General features: G+C 45.1%; 1 protein-coding gene across 3 annotated transcripts; it reads right to left on the bottom strand.

The window, feature by feature from the left end:
* Positions 1 to 1,363: 1,363 nt before the first annotated feature.
* RNF10 (ring finger protein 10) lies at positions 1,364 to 18,314 on the bottom strand. 3 transcript variants are annotated; one of them, XM_083590023.1, is made up of 18 exons: positions 18,160 to 18,314; positions 17,657 to 18,071; positions 14,004 to 14,209; positions 12,741 to 12,937; positions 11,370 to 11,460; positions 11,027 to 11,211; positions 10,805 to 10,941; positions 9,500 to 9,660; positions 8,663 to 8,800; positions 7,917 to 8,172; positions 6,643 to 6,776; positions 6,017 to 6,134; positions 5,173 to 5,274; positions 4,669 to 4,806; positions 4,240 to 4,340; positions 3,730 to 3,790; positions 3,198 to 3,359; positions 1,364 to 2,402 (listed from the first exon to the last, which is right to left on the bottom strand). In XM_083590023.1, exons 2-18 carry the CDS (start codon positions 17,835 to 17,837, stop codon positions 2,329 to 2,331), a joined length of 2,442 nt encoding a protein of 813 aa, XP_083446149.1. In that variant the 5' UTR covers positions 17,838 to 18,071; positions 18,160 to 18,314; the 3' UTR covers positions 1,364 to 2,328. The 3 variants fall into 3 exon arrangements, with proteins under 3 accessions (XP_083446149.1, XP_083446150.1, XP_083446151.1); XM_083590024.1 differs by having other exon boundaries at positions 18,166 to 18,314; XM_083590025.1 differs by having other exon boundaries at positions 18,174 to 18,294.
* Positions 18,315 to 18,936: the final 622 nt, after the last annotated feature.

The raw sequence follows: 18,936 nt of genomic DNA, 5'->3' as shown, positions 1-18,936 counted from the left end.
GTACTGTCACCTAGTTTGCAGCCTGTTCATAGTGAAGGCTTGTGCATAGCAGGGTCAAAGTATGATGCTACTGCTAGTATCCACAGAACTATACATCTGCATCTGTCCCCCTAATGAGCTTAATACTTTCTTGGGAGAGCAGCCCACGTGTTGCTTGCACGCAGAGTGTGTTGTAAGTTTGATAACTCCCTGATCTCTTAAAATGGGATGTCTTACTATCAAAAGCTAGCTGAAACAGAGCAGTCAAGACATTCCATTTTCATCCAGTTCTTCCTCTAAAGCAGTCTTTCCCAACATGGTGCCCCAGAGAGGTTTTGGACCCCCATCAGCCTCCAGCCAGCAGTTGTAGTCCAACATTTCTCAGGCTGGGGAAGGCTGCTCTAAATCCTTGAAGGCCACATTTGTGGTGGGCTACACATGCCCCCCCCCCCCCGTGAATCTTGGCACATACCGCTTGGCACTGGGAAGAGCTAATTGACTGCATGGTTCGATGGGTAGAGACCATATTGGCACTGAGAATGATGAGGCACAATTTGCCAAACAACCGAGAATAACGCAACTGCAATGGGGAGGAAGAGGCATCATGTGCCTGCCACCTACTGAAAATATGTTTGGTGGTAACAGCTTGGCCTTCTCCAGTGAAACAATTGCTGTGTCAATAGAACCTGCAGCCAAGCGGGAAGGAAAATATCCTCTGCTTTGTTGTTTTTAGTCTTGGCCAGGCTTTGTGCTAATGTGGTGCCCCTTCCATGTTTTAGAGGAGAGTGCTATTGATTGCTACTAGCCGTGATAGAGGCTATATGCTCTGACTTCTCAGCTAGAGGCAACAATGCTGCTGAATACTAGGTGCTGGAAGCCACAGGAGGAGAGAGTGCTCTTGGGCTTGGGTCTTGCTTGCTGGTTTCTCATAGGCATCTGGTTGGCCACAGTGAGAACAGGATATTGGCTAGACTGGCCACTGGCCTGATACAGGATCTTATGTTCTTATGACTACCTATGACTCACTAGATGAGAGCTGTAGTCCAAAGCATTTGCATGGTTCCAGGTTGGCAAAGCCTGCTGTAGGCTTTTGTCCAAAGTACAAAAATTGTAAATGCTCAGCTGCTAAAGCCACATTAAGTCTAAGCTAATTCAGCCAAAATAAAAACTGGCACCAAGGTCAGCTTTTGTACATTACAGCTTTTATAGGACCCTCAGATACTAAAACTGTCTTTGGTGTCTTCCCTTAAATAAACGGGAAGCCAGGTTTGGTTGGAGGACATTTGTTTCCTGGTCACAGAAAACACTGTTACCAGGACTTAAATGAAAAGGGCTTGATGCAGAATAGTCTGTTAAAAAGAGAGTAAGGTACAGCTCAGGGAAACACCTTGTGCATATGGTTTATTGCAACTAATTTCACCCTTGCTGGTATGGTACACTGAAGTTCATTGTATTCAACGGAACTGACACTTTTATTTTTAGTAGTAATTAGTTTCAGATCAAGCCACAAGCAGTGCAGAATGAGACCACTTCTCAAAACAAAGTAGGGGCTGGAAGAGTGAGGAGAGAAAAAGAATGGAAGGCTAAAATGTACATTATACAAACCCAAACTGAATCCCAGAACCAAGCAAACGGAAGACCATGACCTCCAGATCCTTAGGGGTTTGACCTGCATGTGCATACAAGCTACCTGTTCTGCGCAAAGGGGGGGGGGCATTCTAATTTCTCTCCAAGTAACCTTAGCACCATTAACACCCAAGAGCAGCAGAAAGGGCATTACTCTCTCTTGCCTAGCTGAATACAACTGGCCTCCAGAACCCATAAGATTACTCAGGAAAGCCTTCCCAAAGTACCTTTCCCCAGCTTTTGCCCTTTGGGGAAAAGATTAAAAATAGCAGGTATAAGTTGAATTATTTCCTCCTCCACTACCCCCCCCCCCCCAATTCTTTATAAGCAGCGCAAATCAAAATGACACAACAATCAGTGTATGCTCTATAGCCAGGTTCCTTTAGTTACCAATTTGCCAGGAGCAGATGTTATCACCCAGCCCACTGCAGTCAGTAGACTCCTTTTCACACAGGCCGGAAGCAAGTGTGCCACCCTGACCACACTATTATTCCCAGGTCAAAGGAGTTATACTTAGCACAGCCCTGGCACTTTGGCTTCTGCGATGCAATACTTTGTTTTGGTATTAACTGGACAAGTACTCCTTTTTAATTCCTATGCACCTTCCCAAATCCCAGAAACAGACTTATTCTGCTCAAACTTAAATACTTTTTTTTCTATAGCAGCAAAAACACAAAAGCAAACAAAAGAGAACCAGGTGAAGAAATCTGTCCGTTAGTATGATCACTTGGTATGAACCACTGAAGTGCTGAACAGCAACTTTTGCTTCTGCTTCTTTTTCTTGCCTCTTTTTTCCTCTGTAAAAGAAACAACAGCCTGAGTCACCAGAAGGAACATGTTCCCTATCAGAGATGCTAAACTAATGACTTACTCCAAAGAAGCAATTTCCTTTTATATATACACACACCCTGCATTAAGGGATCATCCTGCAGCTACAGGAGCCCATTTAGGCCTTTGACATGTTGCTGGACTCCAGTTCCATCAGCCACAGCAGCCTGCATGGCCCAAGATGATGGGAAATATATAGTCCAGCAACCTCTGCAGGGCCACAGGTTCACTGTCCCTGGGCTAAATAAAAACTCATCCCTGGAAATATAGAACAAGGCAGGCTTCCTGCGGGAAGGCGTCCGCTGGCAAGCTCTTTCATTCTCAAGTCCCCTAGCCTTTGGATCAAAAACTTTCCGCTTCCCATTCAAGCCTTCGAAACGCGGGTGCCTGGCTGGTCACTGGCCAGAGCAAGGGTGGGGACATAAGTTAGTGGCAGTAGGTCCCATGACCAACACTCCACACCTCAAAGAATCAAGCTGGGCCAGTAAATTCCCACAGCATCAGAACTAAGATGACTGTGAGACTGTATAAGCATTGTTCAACATATCTAGCTAGGTTTGCCCTGCACTGTACTCCAATATTACGTACAGCTATCAGAAGCACCTGAATTGGAGATGGCCATGACAGGCATCACCCAAGAGGGACATTGCAAATGTACCATAGACAAGCAGTTGTGCAAGTCTCCCCCTACATCAGTGTTAAGGGGCTGCACAACTGAGCGCCCCCACCCACACTACTGGGCTATTTCCCGTCTCTTTTCTTACCCAAGAGATGGTCAGAAGTGGACGGCTTGTCCAGTTTTAGGAAGGCTGCCTCGATAGCTTGGCTGAAGGAGTTCTGGAAACTAGGCACAGGTACACGGTCCGAGTTATCGCTCTCCCCATCACTGTCTCCTGGAGCGGGAGGAGCCAGGGTGGAGTTTTCCTCTGAAATAAAAGTGGCTGTTTTTAAATCATTGGGGAGTCTGAACAGGCCTCTGTCATAAGTGCTCTGAGGCACCATTGAAAAGAAACACACATAGATATCAGGATATCAGAGGTGATATCCTTCCATTGTAAGACAAAGGCTTTTATAAATTTAGACAGGTATTTGGTGTTTCGTGGCTAGCGACTTTATTTTTTATTTCATAATGTAACTAATAAACATCTTTAACCATTTCATCGTAATTTTTTAAGATTGGTGTTGACAATCTTGGGTGCCATATATAGAAAAGTTGGCTTTAAATTGAGATAGACTCAACTCTACAAAGGTGCTGCCTCTTGGAGACACTAAGCTAAGAAGAATCACTTTGCTTACCTTTCTTCTTTGGCTGAAAACTATTCCATGTTTCTGGTTTAGCTTTTCCAGCCCTCAGCATCTACCAAAAACAAGTACAAGAGTCGGATCAGCCATACGCTACCAATCTGTGACTAAAGGGTGGCTTGAGATCAATGGAGGGCATTTCAACAGGACAGCTAAAGCTACTTTAAAGGTTAACGTCAGGACCTGGAGTAAGGAATAGGTCGGCAATAAAGCACCTGATGTCAGTGAAGTTAACTCATTATTCAAGGAAACAAGAACAGCTCTGTCCTAGTGGTCACAGCTGGGGCTGCCCACCACTCTGCATCCAACCAGCCCATGACAGTTAATGGTACAGTTAATTACCACCTTTTCGTAGTTTACTCAGACGTGATAAAGCAGTGTGGACAATTTTGTAGTTCTGGGTTCAGGCTTCATTTATGCTTGAATCACAAGCAGATTCCTTAAACAATTCTCATAATGAAGAACTGATTGGGTGCAGCGGAAAGTCCTGCACAAAGCACACACCTGGGCAAAGGAGGGGAGGGTAGATTCCTCCTCCAGATTTCCAACAAAGAGTGAAGGGCTGCCAAGACTGCCTGCGGGAGACAGTGGAGTATACATGGACTCTGCAAGGAGAAAAATCACACATTTACTATACAAACTAAGAGTTGTCTTATTAAGGAGGCATGATAGCAGGTATAGGCTCTCATGCACCTGTGCATCCTTCTTTCTCAGGCACTGGTCTTCCAAGTCTCATTAGTTTCATGTTTGATGCTATTTTAAATTCAGCTATTTTAAATTCAGGAACACCTTCCTTCCAGTAGCTGCTATTCAGGTGTTCCCCTGACTTTTATCTGCATTACCCCACCCATGGATGATTCTGCTAAGGAAGTGGAAGTAAACCTTTAGAGAGTGAGCACTGGCTGGGTACCCAGGTGTCTTTCAGCTGCTCACCTGATTGAGAAATGGGACTTGAACCAACAGGAGAGAGCAGAGCATCACTCTGGTTCTCAGTGCCTGCATACTCTCCTGAGCATGCGCTGAAGGCAGGGAACTGCTGCAAGTTCTCTAAAGCAATATGAACCTCTGGATCTAGACAGAAAACAAAAAGTTTTATCTCTGTGACAAAAGTTATTCACTCCTATGCCAATGATTCAGATCAATTTGAGTGACATCTATTCCCTCATGCATCTTCTTCCTTTTCAGAAGGGTGTTAAGGCCATATTGTCATTGAGAAATTCCTTAACTTCACTGCTTAAAATATGGCATTCCCATCATCTGTCATTTCTACATACTCACTGGCCTGTTTCAAATTATACCACCACCACCCCGGTCACAAAAGGCCAACGTGAGTCACAACCGCCCCCCTCTCTTCCCACTTACTAAGGTGCTTCCATCTACACCAATCGTCAGACCAAGCACTTCTTTATAGATGAGGAGGGCAAGGTTGCCACTTACATCTGCCTTGCTTCTTGTTCTCCTCTATCTCAATCCTGCGCTCCCGACGTCGCTCATCACGAGCTTTCTTCTGTCTCAGGCGCTTCCTTTTCTCAATGTCATCTAAGAGCCATAGGGAGAGTTCCCGGGTGAGACAGACTGCTCAGAATAGCAAAGAAAAAGCACCTTACCTGTTCCTTCCCTGTCCCCCTTTGGTAGTATAGTCATACCTCGGGTTGAATGTGCTTCGGGATGAGCGCATTTGAGTTGCGCTCCGCAGCAACCCGGAAGTAACGGAGCGCGTTACTTCTGGGTTTCGCCGCTTGCGCATGCACAGACGCTCAAAATGACATCACGTGCACGCGCAGAAGCGGCAAAAAGCGACACGCGCATGCGCAGACGTGCAATTGCTGGTTACGTTTGCTTCTAGATGCGAACGGGGCTCCGGAACGGATCCCGTTCGCATCTAGAGGTACCACTATAGTCCCCGGCGGCACCTCCTTTAGAAGCCCAACAATGATGGGGTTTCAGTTTCCATTTTCTGTTGCAGGATTAGACTTCACGGTTTTCCAATATTTGTGTCCAAACCCAAGCACACCCACATCCGTTACCTGCCCCGTTCTCTTCTCAGCACTGAACCTTAAATCAGGGCAGCTAACATGGTGCCCTCTAGATACTGTTGGACTGCAACTCCCGTCATTCCTGACAACTGGCCAAGCTGGCACGGGATTGATGGGATTTGGGAGTCCAACAACAACATTGGGAGGACACCATACCGGCTACTCCCATTTTGAGTTACGTGGAAAGCAACTCTTCAGCTACGACTGGGAATTGCAACAGAAAAACAGAACTTCCCAATGCTCACCTGAGAACATCTGCAGTGTTTCCTTCGAAATGATAGGAGGCTTCAAAGCTAGCTCACAGATACTGAACTCACAGGTGAGTGGCAAATGACACAGGTAACGATGACGCTGCCGCACGTCCTGCAGGTGGGGTTGGGGGTTTAGAAAGAAGAGAGCTGGTTGTGCAACCTTCAAACATACCTCTCTGCCTGGGCGTATGGCAACCCATAATGGAAATGTTGATTTTTTGGAGAATTTACTTAGAAATAGCTCAAAAAATGAAGATTTTGGGGGGAGATTTTGAAAGAAAAAGCTAAACTTTTGTGTCTGGATTTTCACTTTTTGAAATACGGTAACCCTACCCCATACCCATTCCCTGAAGTCATGTTGTGTAAAGAGAATGCTGGTCAATGTCAATAAAAATGCCTTATTTTTACCAAATAAAGCCAAGCCAGTGCCAGTTATGAGTATTTCCAAGTGTGAGAAACACTCAAGTGCACCTAAACCCACCTCCCGGCACACAGCCAGAAAATCATTCCAGGAGATAATAAATTATTGCAAAGGCAAAATCTATGAAGATACCTATACCTCAGACAGTAGCTCAGCCACAGTCAAACTACACACTCAGGGCAATCCTGGGTGTTGTTACCTCCGTCATGGAGTGGCCAGATATCTCCACCACAGTGGCTGTGATCTTCTCTGGGCTCTTCTCCAGGCTGCCGTACTCGTGCACAAGACAGCGGACATTCACTGGGTGAAGGTACAGGCACTGCCCGTCCTCAGCTGCAGCACCGGAAGAGAAGTTGCAGGACAGTTATGGAAAGCAGGGGAAACGAGACAACGCGCCCTACTCTCTTGACCCACTTACGAGACACAGCAGCCCCAAGCTTACACAGTGCTCCTCTACATGCACCTGGGGCTGCTGCACATAGGTTTTTAATTGCCAAATGCCACTTAAGCAGCATATAAATAATAATAATGGGAATAATCCAGTAGGGTATTTGATTCTGCCTTGAATAGCCACCTCACTCCAGTTCCAAAACGTCAATTGAAGACCACCTTTGAGACTCTAGCAGGGACTGCTATTCAACAGTGTTTCGCTTAATTATGGCATCCCTGGAAATGCAGTGGGTTGTTAAGCCTTTATTTGCACTTCTGAGAGTCCATATTGATGTTTTGCTTTCTCAGCATCACCACCACTGCCTCCAAAACTAGAACAACATAGCAGATTCTCCTTATTTCTGAGAGTAGAGTACCAAAGAATCTCCTGTTTTCTTCAGGGAAGTAGCTCTCAATCCATCCTTGGGAACCAATAGCCTAAGAGCCCCCTTTGTGTGTAGCACCCACCCACACCCAGGCAGCACAAAACAGAGAGGGCATTGCTCCACAGGGCACTGGGAACCCCTCACTTTTTGTTCTGCTACGTGTCTCTGGCTCAACCAAAGCTCTTAAGGCCATGAAGTAATTAAAGGTCACTGGGCCTTTTCCCCACCCCCAAAAGGCTGGCTTCCCTTGAAGAAAGTTATTGTTGCATGTTACACAGTGATCTTCTGAAGCCTTACATCAGGGGTGGGGTACCTCAGGCCTGGGGTCCAAATGCAGCCCCCCAAGCTTCTCTGTTTGGCCCCTCAGGACCCTCCCCTAGGCCAGGCCTCTCTCCTCTGTACCCTATGTGAGCAGATTTGCCTAGCTGGAATGGATCCTTGAATTATGATAGTATCTCTTGCTCATCTGGATGAAAGGTAGAGAGACATTGTGTGTCTACTGCACAAACATGTAACCATATCCATCACTCTATGTACTTTTTGCCTTTGGCCCTGTCCACCACTGACATGCTGCCCCCCAGAAGGTTCCCCACGAGGAAATGCAGACCTTGAACTGCAAAAGGCTTCCCTATCCTTGCCCTGACATTGTTGAGCTAACCTTGATAGAAGTAGTAGAAAGGGGTGGTGCTTGGGTGCCCACTGCTGAAAGCTGTTTCAGGTTTCTCGCAGGCAGGTTCAGGCAGACTGGCTCCTTCCATCTCACTTGTGCCCGGTAGGTCCCTGCCAGATTCCTCGGCATCATCCACTCCCACTGCCTCTTCCACCTCAAAAGGGGGCAGGACAGCAGCCGCATCATCTACAGGAGGTGGCTCCAGGATTTCTTCTTCAAAAGCAGAGAGATACTCCAGAATAGGCTGTTAAGAATAGAGAGTAGTTCACATCCATCTTTCTCAACCCATTCAAGCAAGCCCTCAAAACCCCTGCAGTTATCTCTGCCATCTCTTTCCTGAAGTCACCCTGGAGTGTCTAGCTTAATGGTCTCTGGGGCACAAGGACTGAAGCTAGGTTCACCCCATTCTAACGACCTTAAAATAGTTATTGAACAAAGTGAGATAACAATATTTCAACAGAAGAAGAAAAAGAAGAGTTTGGATTTGATATCCCGCTTTATCACTACCCGAAGGAGTCTCAAAGTGGCTAACATTCTCCTTTCCCTTCTTCCCCCACAACAAACACTCTGTGAGGTGAGTGGGGCCGAGAGACTTCAGAGAAGTGTGACCGGCCCAAGGTCACCCAGCAGCTGCATGTGGAGGAGCGGAGACGCGAACCCGGTTCCCCAGATTACGAGTCTATCTCTCTTAACCACTACACCACACTGGCTCTCAACAGCACTCAAGCTCTCACCTTCCTCTCCTGGGTCGCTACTACTGCTGCTGCTTCTTTGTCAGATGACTCCGTCACAATGAGAGCCTCCAGAGCTGCCGTGGTTCCTGCAACATCACTCTCTCTGTTTTTGTCGGACATCAAGTTTCCCTCTCGATCCTAAAAGCCAAGCCAAACATCAGCATCACATCAACATATACACCAGGCTTTGCCAGCCTGATGCTCTCCAGATGTTTCGGACTGCGCCTCTTGATGTTTAACCGTCACTTACACCCTACCAGAGAACAAGGAACAGGCACTGGTGACAGTGGCAACAAACTATCTGGGTTCTGTGTGACTTAAGGTCAAACCCATCTTGCAAGGTTATTGTGAAGATGAAAGAGAAAACTGGAAGCATCATGTAAACTGGAAAAAACCCCTTAAAAACCATTATTAATAAATAAATAAATAAATAAATAAATACAAGCCTACCCAGATACTTAGAAATGCTGATGTGATTTTTAATCTCTTTTAGTATTTTAATTTATTGCATGTTTTAATGTACTGCAAATTTCCCCTTGATTTTATGGCATTACCTTTTTGTAAACTGCTTTGAGGGTTTTTACAATCAAGTGGTGTATAAATTTTTACAAAATAAATAAATATTCCTATTAGCTCAAACTACAACTTCAGCAGTATTTGTGCTTGTCAACACCCCTCTACCCCCCCAAACCCCCCCACCCTTTGGCCACCTGCCCAAATAGGGAAATACACAATAAAAACGCTCAGAGTCACTCACATTGAACAGGTGCCATGAGCAACTAGTAAAACCCACAGATTTCCCTACATCGCATTGCTCAAAACCCGGCGATGCCTCACCTTCAGCTCCTGAATGGCAGCCTCAATGAAACATGCTTCAGGTGTGTGCTTGTCCTCCTCATACTGGCGCAAGAGTGCCACCTTCTCCTCCAGGATAACCTCCTGCAGCACCTGAGCCTTGGAGGCCAGAAGCAGCTTGGAGTACTGTCCATGTTGCTCATCTGGACAAAGACATGCCAAGTTAATGGTACACTGGGATGAACGTAGCCATCCAGTTGGAAGACATCCTACAAGTTAACACTCTTGTGATCTGCTTGCTGCCTTTATAGCCACAGCCTGCATTGGTGCCAGAGGTGCAGCAATGCTTTCCCAGCTGTTTAGGGGCTCTATATAATTTGGACCTACATATGCCTCCAGAGGCCTTCCCTAACAACCACAGGGGTTGCTCTCCTCCATTAAATTAGGCTTGAAAGAAGCCTTCACTTGCAGCCCATATACTAGGCTGCAGTGAGTGCTTGGCTGCCTGGGATGTGTGGTGCCCATGACAGTCTCTCTGGGTTGCAAGGACGCCCATGGGTGCGAAAAAGTCAGCACTCCGTGCTTTACCACCTGAAACCTTTTGTTCATTCTCTATCTGCTATTAGGGTCCAACGGACCTCTTTGAAGTCCTAGCTGGAAAGATATAGCTCCACTTAACATAAGAAACAGACATGACTGATACCATACTCTAAAAATGTAGTCTAACATGGAAACTAATGAGATACACTGGACCCCACAACATTGGAATGTGCCAAGCAGTTAAGATACTAGTGCTGAAGTTATCTTGCTTGATTTGTTAAGGACAAGCAAAGTTTTGGACATGTGACTGTGGAAAAGGTGCAACCGATCAATTAGGTAATCTTCCCCAATGAGCTATCAAAAAGCCCTGGTGGAGAAAACAGAAGAGAAAGCCAAACTTAAAGCACAGAGGTGAAATACTGGACGTAACAGTAAATAATGGAAGGGGTCAAATGGATCACTTTAATCATTTGTCGATCACAGAAAGCACTAGTTGGGTGTGGGGAACACCTGTGGCCCTCTAGATTTTTGCAGAACTACAATTCCCATCATCCCAGCCATTGGTCATACTGACTGCTGGGAATTGCTACATGCTTTTTGAAGCAGGGAATCTAGGCAGTTTACATACAGGGAGCAACAGCAGAGTAACAGTTCTGCCACCTTCAAGGAGCCATGGCCAAGACTGATTTTTGTGCTGCTCCTATTAATTTCAAGGCGGCTCAAGCCAGATAACTTTGTACTAGATTACGCCCCGGATACTGCACAAATGGCAGCAAGGTCTACCCAACTTCCCTCTTTGCCGCTCACCTCCTAGATGAATAGGCTGTTCCACATTCACCAGCTTTGACTTGGGCTGTGCTATCAAGACACCTTTCCCCCGTCGCATCAGTTGCATCGTAATTGTGTCGCCAATTGCATACTGACGGGTTTCCAAAGCAACAACGCTGCAAAAACAAAAGGGGAGTGATGAGCGATAGGTGACTTGTGAGCCAATAAGAAATAAGGCATCGCTCAGAGAACCTCTTTTACCTTTTCAGGTCTTTCTTGTGAATCGAGCTGTAACAGATGGGGCACTTACTCCAAGTCTTCTCACTCAGAGAGAGATAATGCAGGATGCATGCCCAGCAGAAGATGTGCCCACAGCGAGTGATCTTGGCAGCAGTAGGCGGGTATAAGCATATCGGGCAAGAGGGGACTTCATGGCTGCAAATCCGCTGGGAAAGTGCAACAGAATACCATTTACTATGCTATAGTTTAACTCTACAATATGACTTTAACAGATTGGAGAACTGAGCCCAAACTCAAGTGGTAAGTGGCCAACCTGTCTAAGTTTGTGTAATAAAGCTTTCAAGGCAAGTGTATTGCTACTAACCACTTGTTCCACAAAGTCCCAGTTGACCAAGGTGTCTGGGTCAGTGAAATGAACTGTGTAGTCCTGGTCATCACACACCACAAACTGGCAGCTGGAAAGCAAACACAGAAAAAACACAAAATATTGAATACTTATCTGATGCTACGCTATCTGAAAAGAATTCAGAAATACAGATATTCAGGATCACAATTATATAAGACTAGTGATGTTAAATTCTCAAGAATAATCTTTTGGAGAATATTCTCGAGAATATTCTTGATTAATGAAAATATTAGAGAATTTTCATTTAAAATAGGAGAATATTCATTTTAATGCATTGAAAGTGATATAATTAGTTAATATACATGTTTATTCATGGGTAAACTGGTTCAGATGGCAACCAAAAACTGTACAGATACTTTTATTCAATGGGGCAATGTAGTGAATTCACATTCTTTGATTTTTTGCACCAAACCTGAAATTGATGATTCAACCTGAATGACTCACGTTAATCACTAAGCCTGCCACTAACCATATATTTACCATCAATTCTAATTATGTTGTGTATGTATAATAGATTTTAAAAAAATAATTATTACTTACACTGACAATATCACAGCTTGACTTATTATTTACTAAAAAAATTTAATATGGCTTGTAAAACTGGTTCTTACATTAGAATTTACAGTTTGTGGAGAATATTCGACGGAGAATTTTCTAGCAGAGAATATTCTCACCTTACATCACTACATAGGACAACATAAAAAATAATAGCAGAATCACATTAGTACAGGGGTGGGTAGCCTATGGCCCTACAGATGTTTGACTCCCATCTCCCATCAGCCCCAGGAATCATGGCCAATGGTCAGAAATGGTGGCAACTGTAGCCTGGCAACATCTGAAGGACAACAGGTTAGTCACCCCTGCCTTGTTACAGTATTACTGGTATGTGGATCAACTTCATGCAGGAAGCCAATCCAACACTTAGAGATTTAATAAAGAATAACATGGTATCAAAGAAGAAATATTGAAAATGCCTTCATTTCCTTAAATTGTTACCTTTCAAGGTTTACTCTCAACTTACTCTCGGAATTACTACTACAAAAGGCTTCTAAAGTGTCTATAGAAACCAGAGCATAAAATTTAAAAGCGCACAATGAATCATTCCTTGGTCTTTCTGCCCACAAAACCTTCCAAGTAGAGACTGCTACATAAAGTCTCATTAAACTGGGAAAACAGCACAACAATATAATCACAGAAGTTTCACCAAAATCATAGCAATGTAGGAAAATGAATACATTTTCCATTTTTCTTTGCCTTGATTTTTGCTGGCCTCATTCTCCCTTGGGCATATGAAAGGCAACCACAACCTTGTGTTGACTTCCCACTCACTTGGCCTGTAGGAAAAGTTCCTTGCTGAAAGGCTTGTTCTCCCATCTGTTCCTCTTGCCCCAACTGCCGCGGCCATTCCCAACGTAGCTTGCTTGGCCGCGAGGTTCAAAGGTGAAGTTCAGCAAGTGGTTCAGGCTAATTTTCTTGGGTCCAGAGAACTGGGCAGGGCTGAACTCTGCCCGCTGGGCCTCTGCTACCTGAAAAGACAATGAGTCACTTAGAATACACCAATAAAACAGTTTTCAAAAACTGTGCCACATAAACATGGTTTTTTGCACTGGTGTGTAGTGTAGGCAACACATGTACAAAGAGCATTTGCTATAAAAGACTGCTGCAGTGTAAGATTTAGTAACACCTTCAGTGTTTTGGAGGCTCAATTCAGACAGCAATGTTCAAATCAGTCAGTTTCAAACAACTCTTATTCCACAAGTATCAACACACAGGAAAATTAATTTTACATCAAATTTGATAAATTACAAGCCAAACATCTGAGATCATTACTTCCCACTCAATTGCTAACTTACTTGTAAGGCCTATGATGAGCACATTTTACAGCATGAAATACCAATTGGTATTGGTAACAACTGGTATTTCAAATAAACAGATTACACTGTCTGTCAGATAAATTTTAGCTGCAGAAGAGGCCAGGTCAGATATAGAGACACAAATGTAGATCTTTCAACAGTTTCATCCATTCCTTACATATCTTTCTGCTAGTTGTACAGAAAAACTTAACACACTACAGACTCATCAAAACAAAACACTATTCGTAGTACTTTAGGCATGTCATGTCCCATTGTGGCTGCATAAAAGAAGGGTTTTGATGTTTTTAAAAATGGAATTTCTACCTGAGCTATAGCACTAGGGATAAGAACAAGGGTAGACATCCCATGACCTTGCATATGCTGCTGGACTACAATTCCCATCACCCCTGATCACTGGCTATGCCAACTGAAGTACAACATCTAAAGGGCCAGATGTTAGCCACCCCTGGATAAGGGGCAGCAATTGAAGATAAGCTTCCTAACAGGTAAAGGAAAGAACTTATGGCACAACACTTTCTAGTTGCTGTTCTAGCTTCCCCCACAGCTGTTGGCACCAATTTAGATTTGAAGATGAGGTAAAAATCACTATACAGGATCCTTTCCCATTTTTCAGAACACAGCAAAAGAGCACAAGCACATTCTACACAAGATATGTAGCATCACCATGCAATCATCCCATCCCAAGAAATATGGCTGGTCCGGCGAGACAGATTCTCACCTCATCTCGTCTTCCACCATTAGAAGAAGAGCTAAAAGGTTTGCTGCCACTGCCATGCCCACCCCTCTGAGGGGGCATCTTATTAAAAGCTTTGCTTTTCTGTGAAGAGGAGCGACGGGATTGGCTGGCGAAGTTATCATTTTTGGGATACGAAGTTTCTCGTTTACGATTATAACGCTGTTTGGATCCACTTGCGTTTTTTCCATCTAGAAAAAGAGATAAAGCAGTGGCTTTTTTAAAAAGCAATCCAAGTTCAGAGTCTCAGGGCTGGAAAATGGAATCTTGACTACAACTAAGCTAATCACCTTCAAGTAACCCCTACTGCAACATGCAGCATATACCATGTTAAAGCAACAAAAAGTCAGCAGGATAACCCAGGAGAAGCTTTATCAAGAAGCAGAACACCACATGCAACCCGAAAATTCACAGAAGCAACAAAAGACATGTTTAGTTATTGCAAGGATGCATCCACATTGTTTTATGGGCTTTGTTACTACTCATCCCCAGAAAAAGCTACTTGAATATTTGTCTATTTTAACAGTGCTATTCTATACACGTCCACTGAAAAGCAAGTCCCATTGAATTCAGTGGGGTTTACTACCAATTAACTTGGTAAAAGACTGCAGTCTCAGTGGTTTGTATTATTCATTGTTTTAAATTATGCCAAGAGAAAACTGCTAGCGAACATATAGTTGGCATTAGACCATGTGATTGAGCCTGTCTATAGTACGGTAAATAGTTCTGTTTGTAAACAGTTATATAGGAGCAACGTTTTGTCTTTTTAAATGTGAATTGTTTATTTGTATGCTGAAGCTTTCTCCCCTTCAAGAGCAGCCAGTTGAACATATAGTGGGCATTTGTTCTCTTGCATATATTGCAGTATCATGTTAAAAACTTGTTCCAAGAAGATAAACCTTTGCCTCTATTGCCACTAGTTCTGTAGTGACTCATGCAGAATAATCCGAAAGAAGAAATTACAGCTAGGAAAGAGGATAGTGTTTGTATTTCCCTCACAAGGATCACTTGATCCAGGAGCCCACATGGCTGATACACACTATAAAGATAGGGCAAAAAAGTCTGATATCCTCACGCTCCTACCTGTGCCAAGAGCACCTTAGTCAGTCATATATTTTCAGCTAGTCACACAACTTCAGGAAATACTGCTTACGTCAGGGGTAGCTAATGTGATGCTGTCCAGATGTTATGGACTACAGCTTGCATCAGCTCCAGACAACATGGCTAATGGTCAAGGAAGAAGGGAATTTTAGCTCACAACAACTGGAGAGTACCATGCTGGCTACCACAGTATGCACATATGGAACTTCAGTATTATTGTTATCTCCGTATAGATATTTTTCAACATGCAGAGGCGCTACCATGCCATTTTATTTTGTTATATTGCTTGTTATTTGATGGAGTGCTGGCCATTATGAATGAGATTTTAGGTCTCACACTATTAACTGGTTATATATGCACATTATGCTAAATTATGTTTAGTTTCCTGTGATGTAAACAAACTGAAGGAACCTCAGCAGTACACTGGGCTTTTACACTCCTTTTCTGTGCAGCTAGGAGAAAAAAGGTTGAAAGCTTTTGCATTGGGTTAACCACAGCAGCCATACTTTCTGCAACAATAAACTGCACTTACATTAACTATGGTTTAGGTTCAACAAGCCAACTTCAAACTGCAGCTTGTTTAAACCAACTATAGCGAAGATTAACTACAGTTCTGAGTCCAGACAGCACAGCAACCTGTATTCAATAGGAAACAGAAAAAAACCTTCCATACTTTCTCCTGGCTGTGCAGAGAGGAGTGGGCAGTGTAAAAACAAAGCTTGCTGCAACTCGCCCTTCTTTTTTCTTATTATTTCAACTAGGCAATGGAGATACACCCAATAAACATATCCCAGACTAATAATCAAGACCTTTACCAACATCCAGCTGTTGTGATATCTTAATTATTTCCATACCACTGACAAGTGAGACTCAGGGGTCTAGATATATGAGGGATGGGAAACCTCTGGAGCTCCCAGACATTTGGCTATGCTGATTTATGTTAATAGGACTTGGAGCCCAACAAATGTCAAAAGTTGCCTCTAAGCCTACAATAATAATGGATAATCATAGTTTGCTAATTACAACCTTAAGACTCAAATAGCTAAACAGCTAACTACAAGGAGGGAGGGAGTAATTAGATTCCTTTACAAGCAATACAGGTGACTTTTGCAGCTTGAATCACGTATGGAAGAAGGGTGTTTTTTATGACAGACATTTGCTAACTGCCAGCCAAGTAAAAGGTCACAATAATAGTGCAACTGCTTGTTACACTGACCTTAGCAGTATTTGAGGATTACGTACTCAGAATCAGCCACTTGCACAACTAGCCATGTAGATTAGAATATAATCAGTGCCAGGACACATGTTCTGTGAAAGTCAGAAGTAGCACTTGCTCCACCCAAACCTTCTATCTCCACACTACATTCTTTAGCAGCAGCAACCAACCATTAATTCAGTGTATCATCAGTCCAAACCCAGCACTGCTTCCAATTTTGGTTATAAATACAGTGTAAACAAGAACCCAGACTTCATAACAAATACCCTTTGGACTTCAAAGACCATATTCCTGCAGAGAGGGAACTAATGGAAAATGCAGAATATGATGAGAGACACAGGCAGGAGCCAAAGAGCAGCTGCAGATGAATTAAAAGAATCCTTGGATGCATTCAGCTTTAGATTAGCATCTTGACCAAATAATCTGAACCTAAGATTGAGAACATAAGAAAAGCCCTGTCGGATCAGGCCAATGACCCATGTTGTCCAACATCCTGTTCTCTAATAGCCATCCAGATGCTCCAAAGAGAAACCCCCAAGAAGAGTGGAACACAAGAGCACTCTCCCCTCTGCAATTCCCAATAACCGGTATTCAGAGAAATAATGCCTCTTAAAAGTGGAGGTTGAGCACAGCCACTATGGCTAGTAGCCACTAATAGCTTTCTCCTCTGTGAATTTATCTATGCTTCTTCTAAAGCCATCCAAGTTTGTGGCCATCCCTACCCCCCTATGGAAGTGAGTTCCACAGTTTAAATAAGGGCTGCACGAACAAGTACTTTCTTCTGTCTGTCCTGAATACCTGGCATTTTATCTGTCCTGAACTTATGTTTATGGCTGCAGTCCTATATACTGTACACCAAGACTGGGAAAATCTGCAAGATGTTGTGGAACTTAAAATAATTCATAACTGCCCAAAAAGCCACTTTCAGGGCATGAGGCACCTGTGGGATTTGGTCACACCCCAGGAACACTGAAAGAAGAGAACTTTCCCCCAGCCCCTCCACCTTCTTGTGGCAGAAAGTTCCTATAGGGTACTGAAGAGCAAGACTTGTGTGCTACCCTGTATTTTAACGACGGCTTGCATTATAGCCCACCTTTTCCTCTAAGAAGCTAAAGATAACACACATGGGCTCTCTTCCTTCAATACCTGCAACAACCCGGCTAGCTTGTTCAGGTTGTGCCTGGTCCCAGGGCGAGCTTCCTGACCCGAGTGGGGATTCGAACCCTGGTCTCCCAGGTCCTAGCCCGGCGGTCTAATCACCGCACCACCGGCACCTACCACACACACACAATCTGGAAGCCTGCCCAACTAACTCCCTTACCGCCTTTGGGCTTGGACTCTCCCCCGGCCGGGCCGGCCGAGTTAGAGCGGGGCTGCTGCCCTTTGCCTGCCGACGCCGAGGAAGAGGAGCCGGCGCCGAGGCCGGAGCCGCAGGGGTTGCTCTTGTCCATCACGTCGTGGGCCGGAGCTGCTGTTGCTGCGACGAGCGCGCTCTGGAGCATTCACGGGCGCCGCGGAGGCGCTCTTGCGGAGACTGCGAAGGAGGAGGCGGCGGCGGCGGCTGGGGCCGAGGCCCAGGCTCATGGCCCGGCGGCGGGGTCGGCGCAGCGCAGTCGTCTCGGCCACCTTCATGGCGACATTTTCCTCACGGCTTCGCCCTGAAGAGGGAAACGAAGACAGGTAGGCCTCAAGAGCCGAGTCAGAGGCGGAGGGGGAGGCGGGGGAGCCGGCCGGGCCTGCGGGGCCCCGCGGACGGAGCGGCGGCGGCGGCCGAGAGAAAGGAGGCGGCGAGGAGGGACGGAGCCCCGCGAGGCCCGGCCCGGCCTTGGCTCGAGGGCGTCGGGAAGGCCGCAGTGTCGCCGCCCAAGGGAAGCCCCCCGGGCCGCCTCAGCCTCTCTCTCTCTCCGCACGACCGTTGCCGCCGCTGCCCTGTAATGGCGACGAATCGCCGACCACAGTGACGGCCAAGGGCCCGGATGAGGCTGTTTGGGAGAGGTGGGAGGGGCCAGCCTCGGCCCGTCGCAAGGCACGCTGGGCTTTGTTGTTTCTCCCTCTACTGACGGAACAGAATCGGAACGCGGGGAAACTACAGCTCCCGGCATGCTCTCTTCGTCCCTGCGTCGGGCCTCGCCTTTTATTGAGAGGACCAAGGAGGACAAAAATAGAAGCAATGCTTCTGGTTTGCAGCTGGACCTTGCCGCATCGCCTCATGGGATTTGTAGTAGCGACTGGACTTAACTGTCAGGGGTCCTGTACCTTTACCTTTAATGTCTCTTGGTGCCAAAGCCGCGATAGGATACCCTTGTCTTGTGGAGTCTTGAAAAGTAACAAATTTACAGTATTGTGGCATAACCTTTCGTGGACTGTTATGACAGCTCATCAGATACATGAACTGTTACACTGAATTACAGGTAGATATCTAAAAGCATTTACAAACTGCTATAAATCTGATACATATGGTGTTTTATGGGGGACAGTGAAGCTGTCTCCCTCTTACAAACATAATTATCAGTGTGCGTTAGCCCATAAACGCTTGTGCCACAGTAAATTTGTTAGTTTTTAATACGCCACAGAGCTCTTCTGTTCTTGCAGTACAGGGAG

This window comes from Podarcis filfolensis (assembly GCF_964270895.1).
Source record: "Podarcis filfolensis genome assembly, chromosome: 16".
Classification (NCBI taxonomy): Eukaryota; Metazoa; Chordata; class Lepidosauria; order Squamata; family Lacertidae; genus Podarcis; species Podarcis filfolensis.
This window is presented reverse-complemented; position numbering and strand designations above follow the sequence as displayed.

Bases quoted from the DNA above. Each gene is read 5' to 3' on its own strand.
- RNF10 (XM_083590023.1), bottom strand. From the start codon at position 17,837: ATGCTCCAGAGCGCGCTCGTCGCAGCAACAGCAGCTCCGGCCCACGAC. The intron at 6,777-7,916 runs GTTAGCTCAACA...CCGGTGCTGCAG, and splicing joins TTTCTACTACTTCTATCAAG to CTGAGGACGGGCAGTGCCTG. The intron at 3,360-3,729 runs GTAAGCAAAGTG...CTTTTATTTCAG, and splicing joins TTTTCAGCCAAAGAAGAAAG to AGGAAAACTCCACCCTGGCT.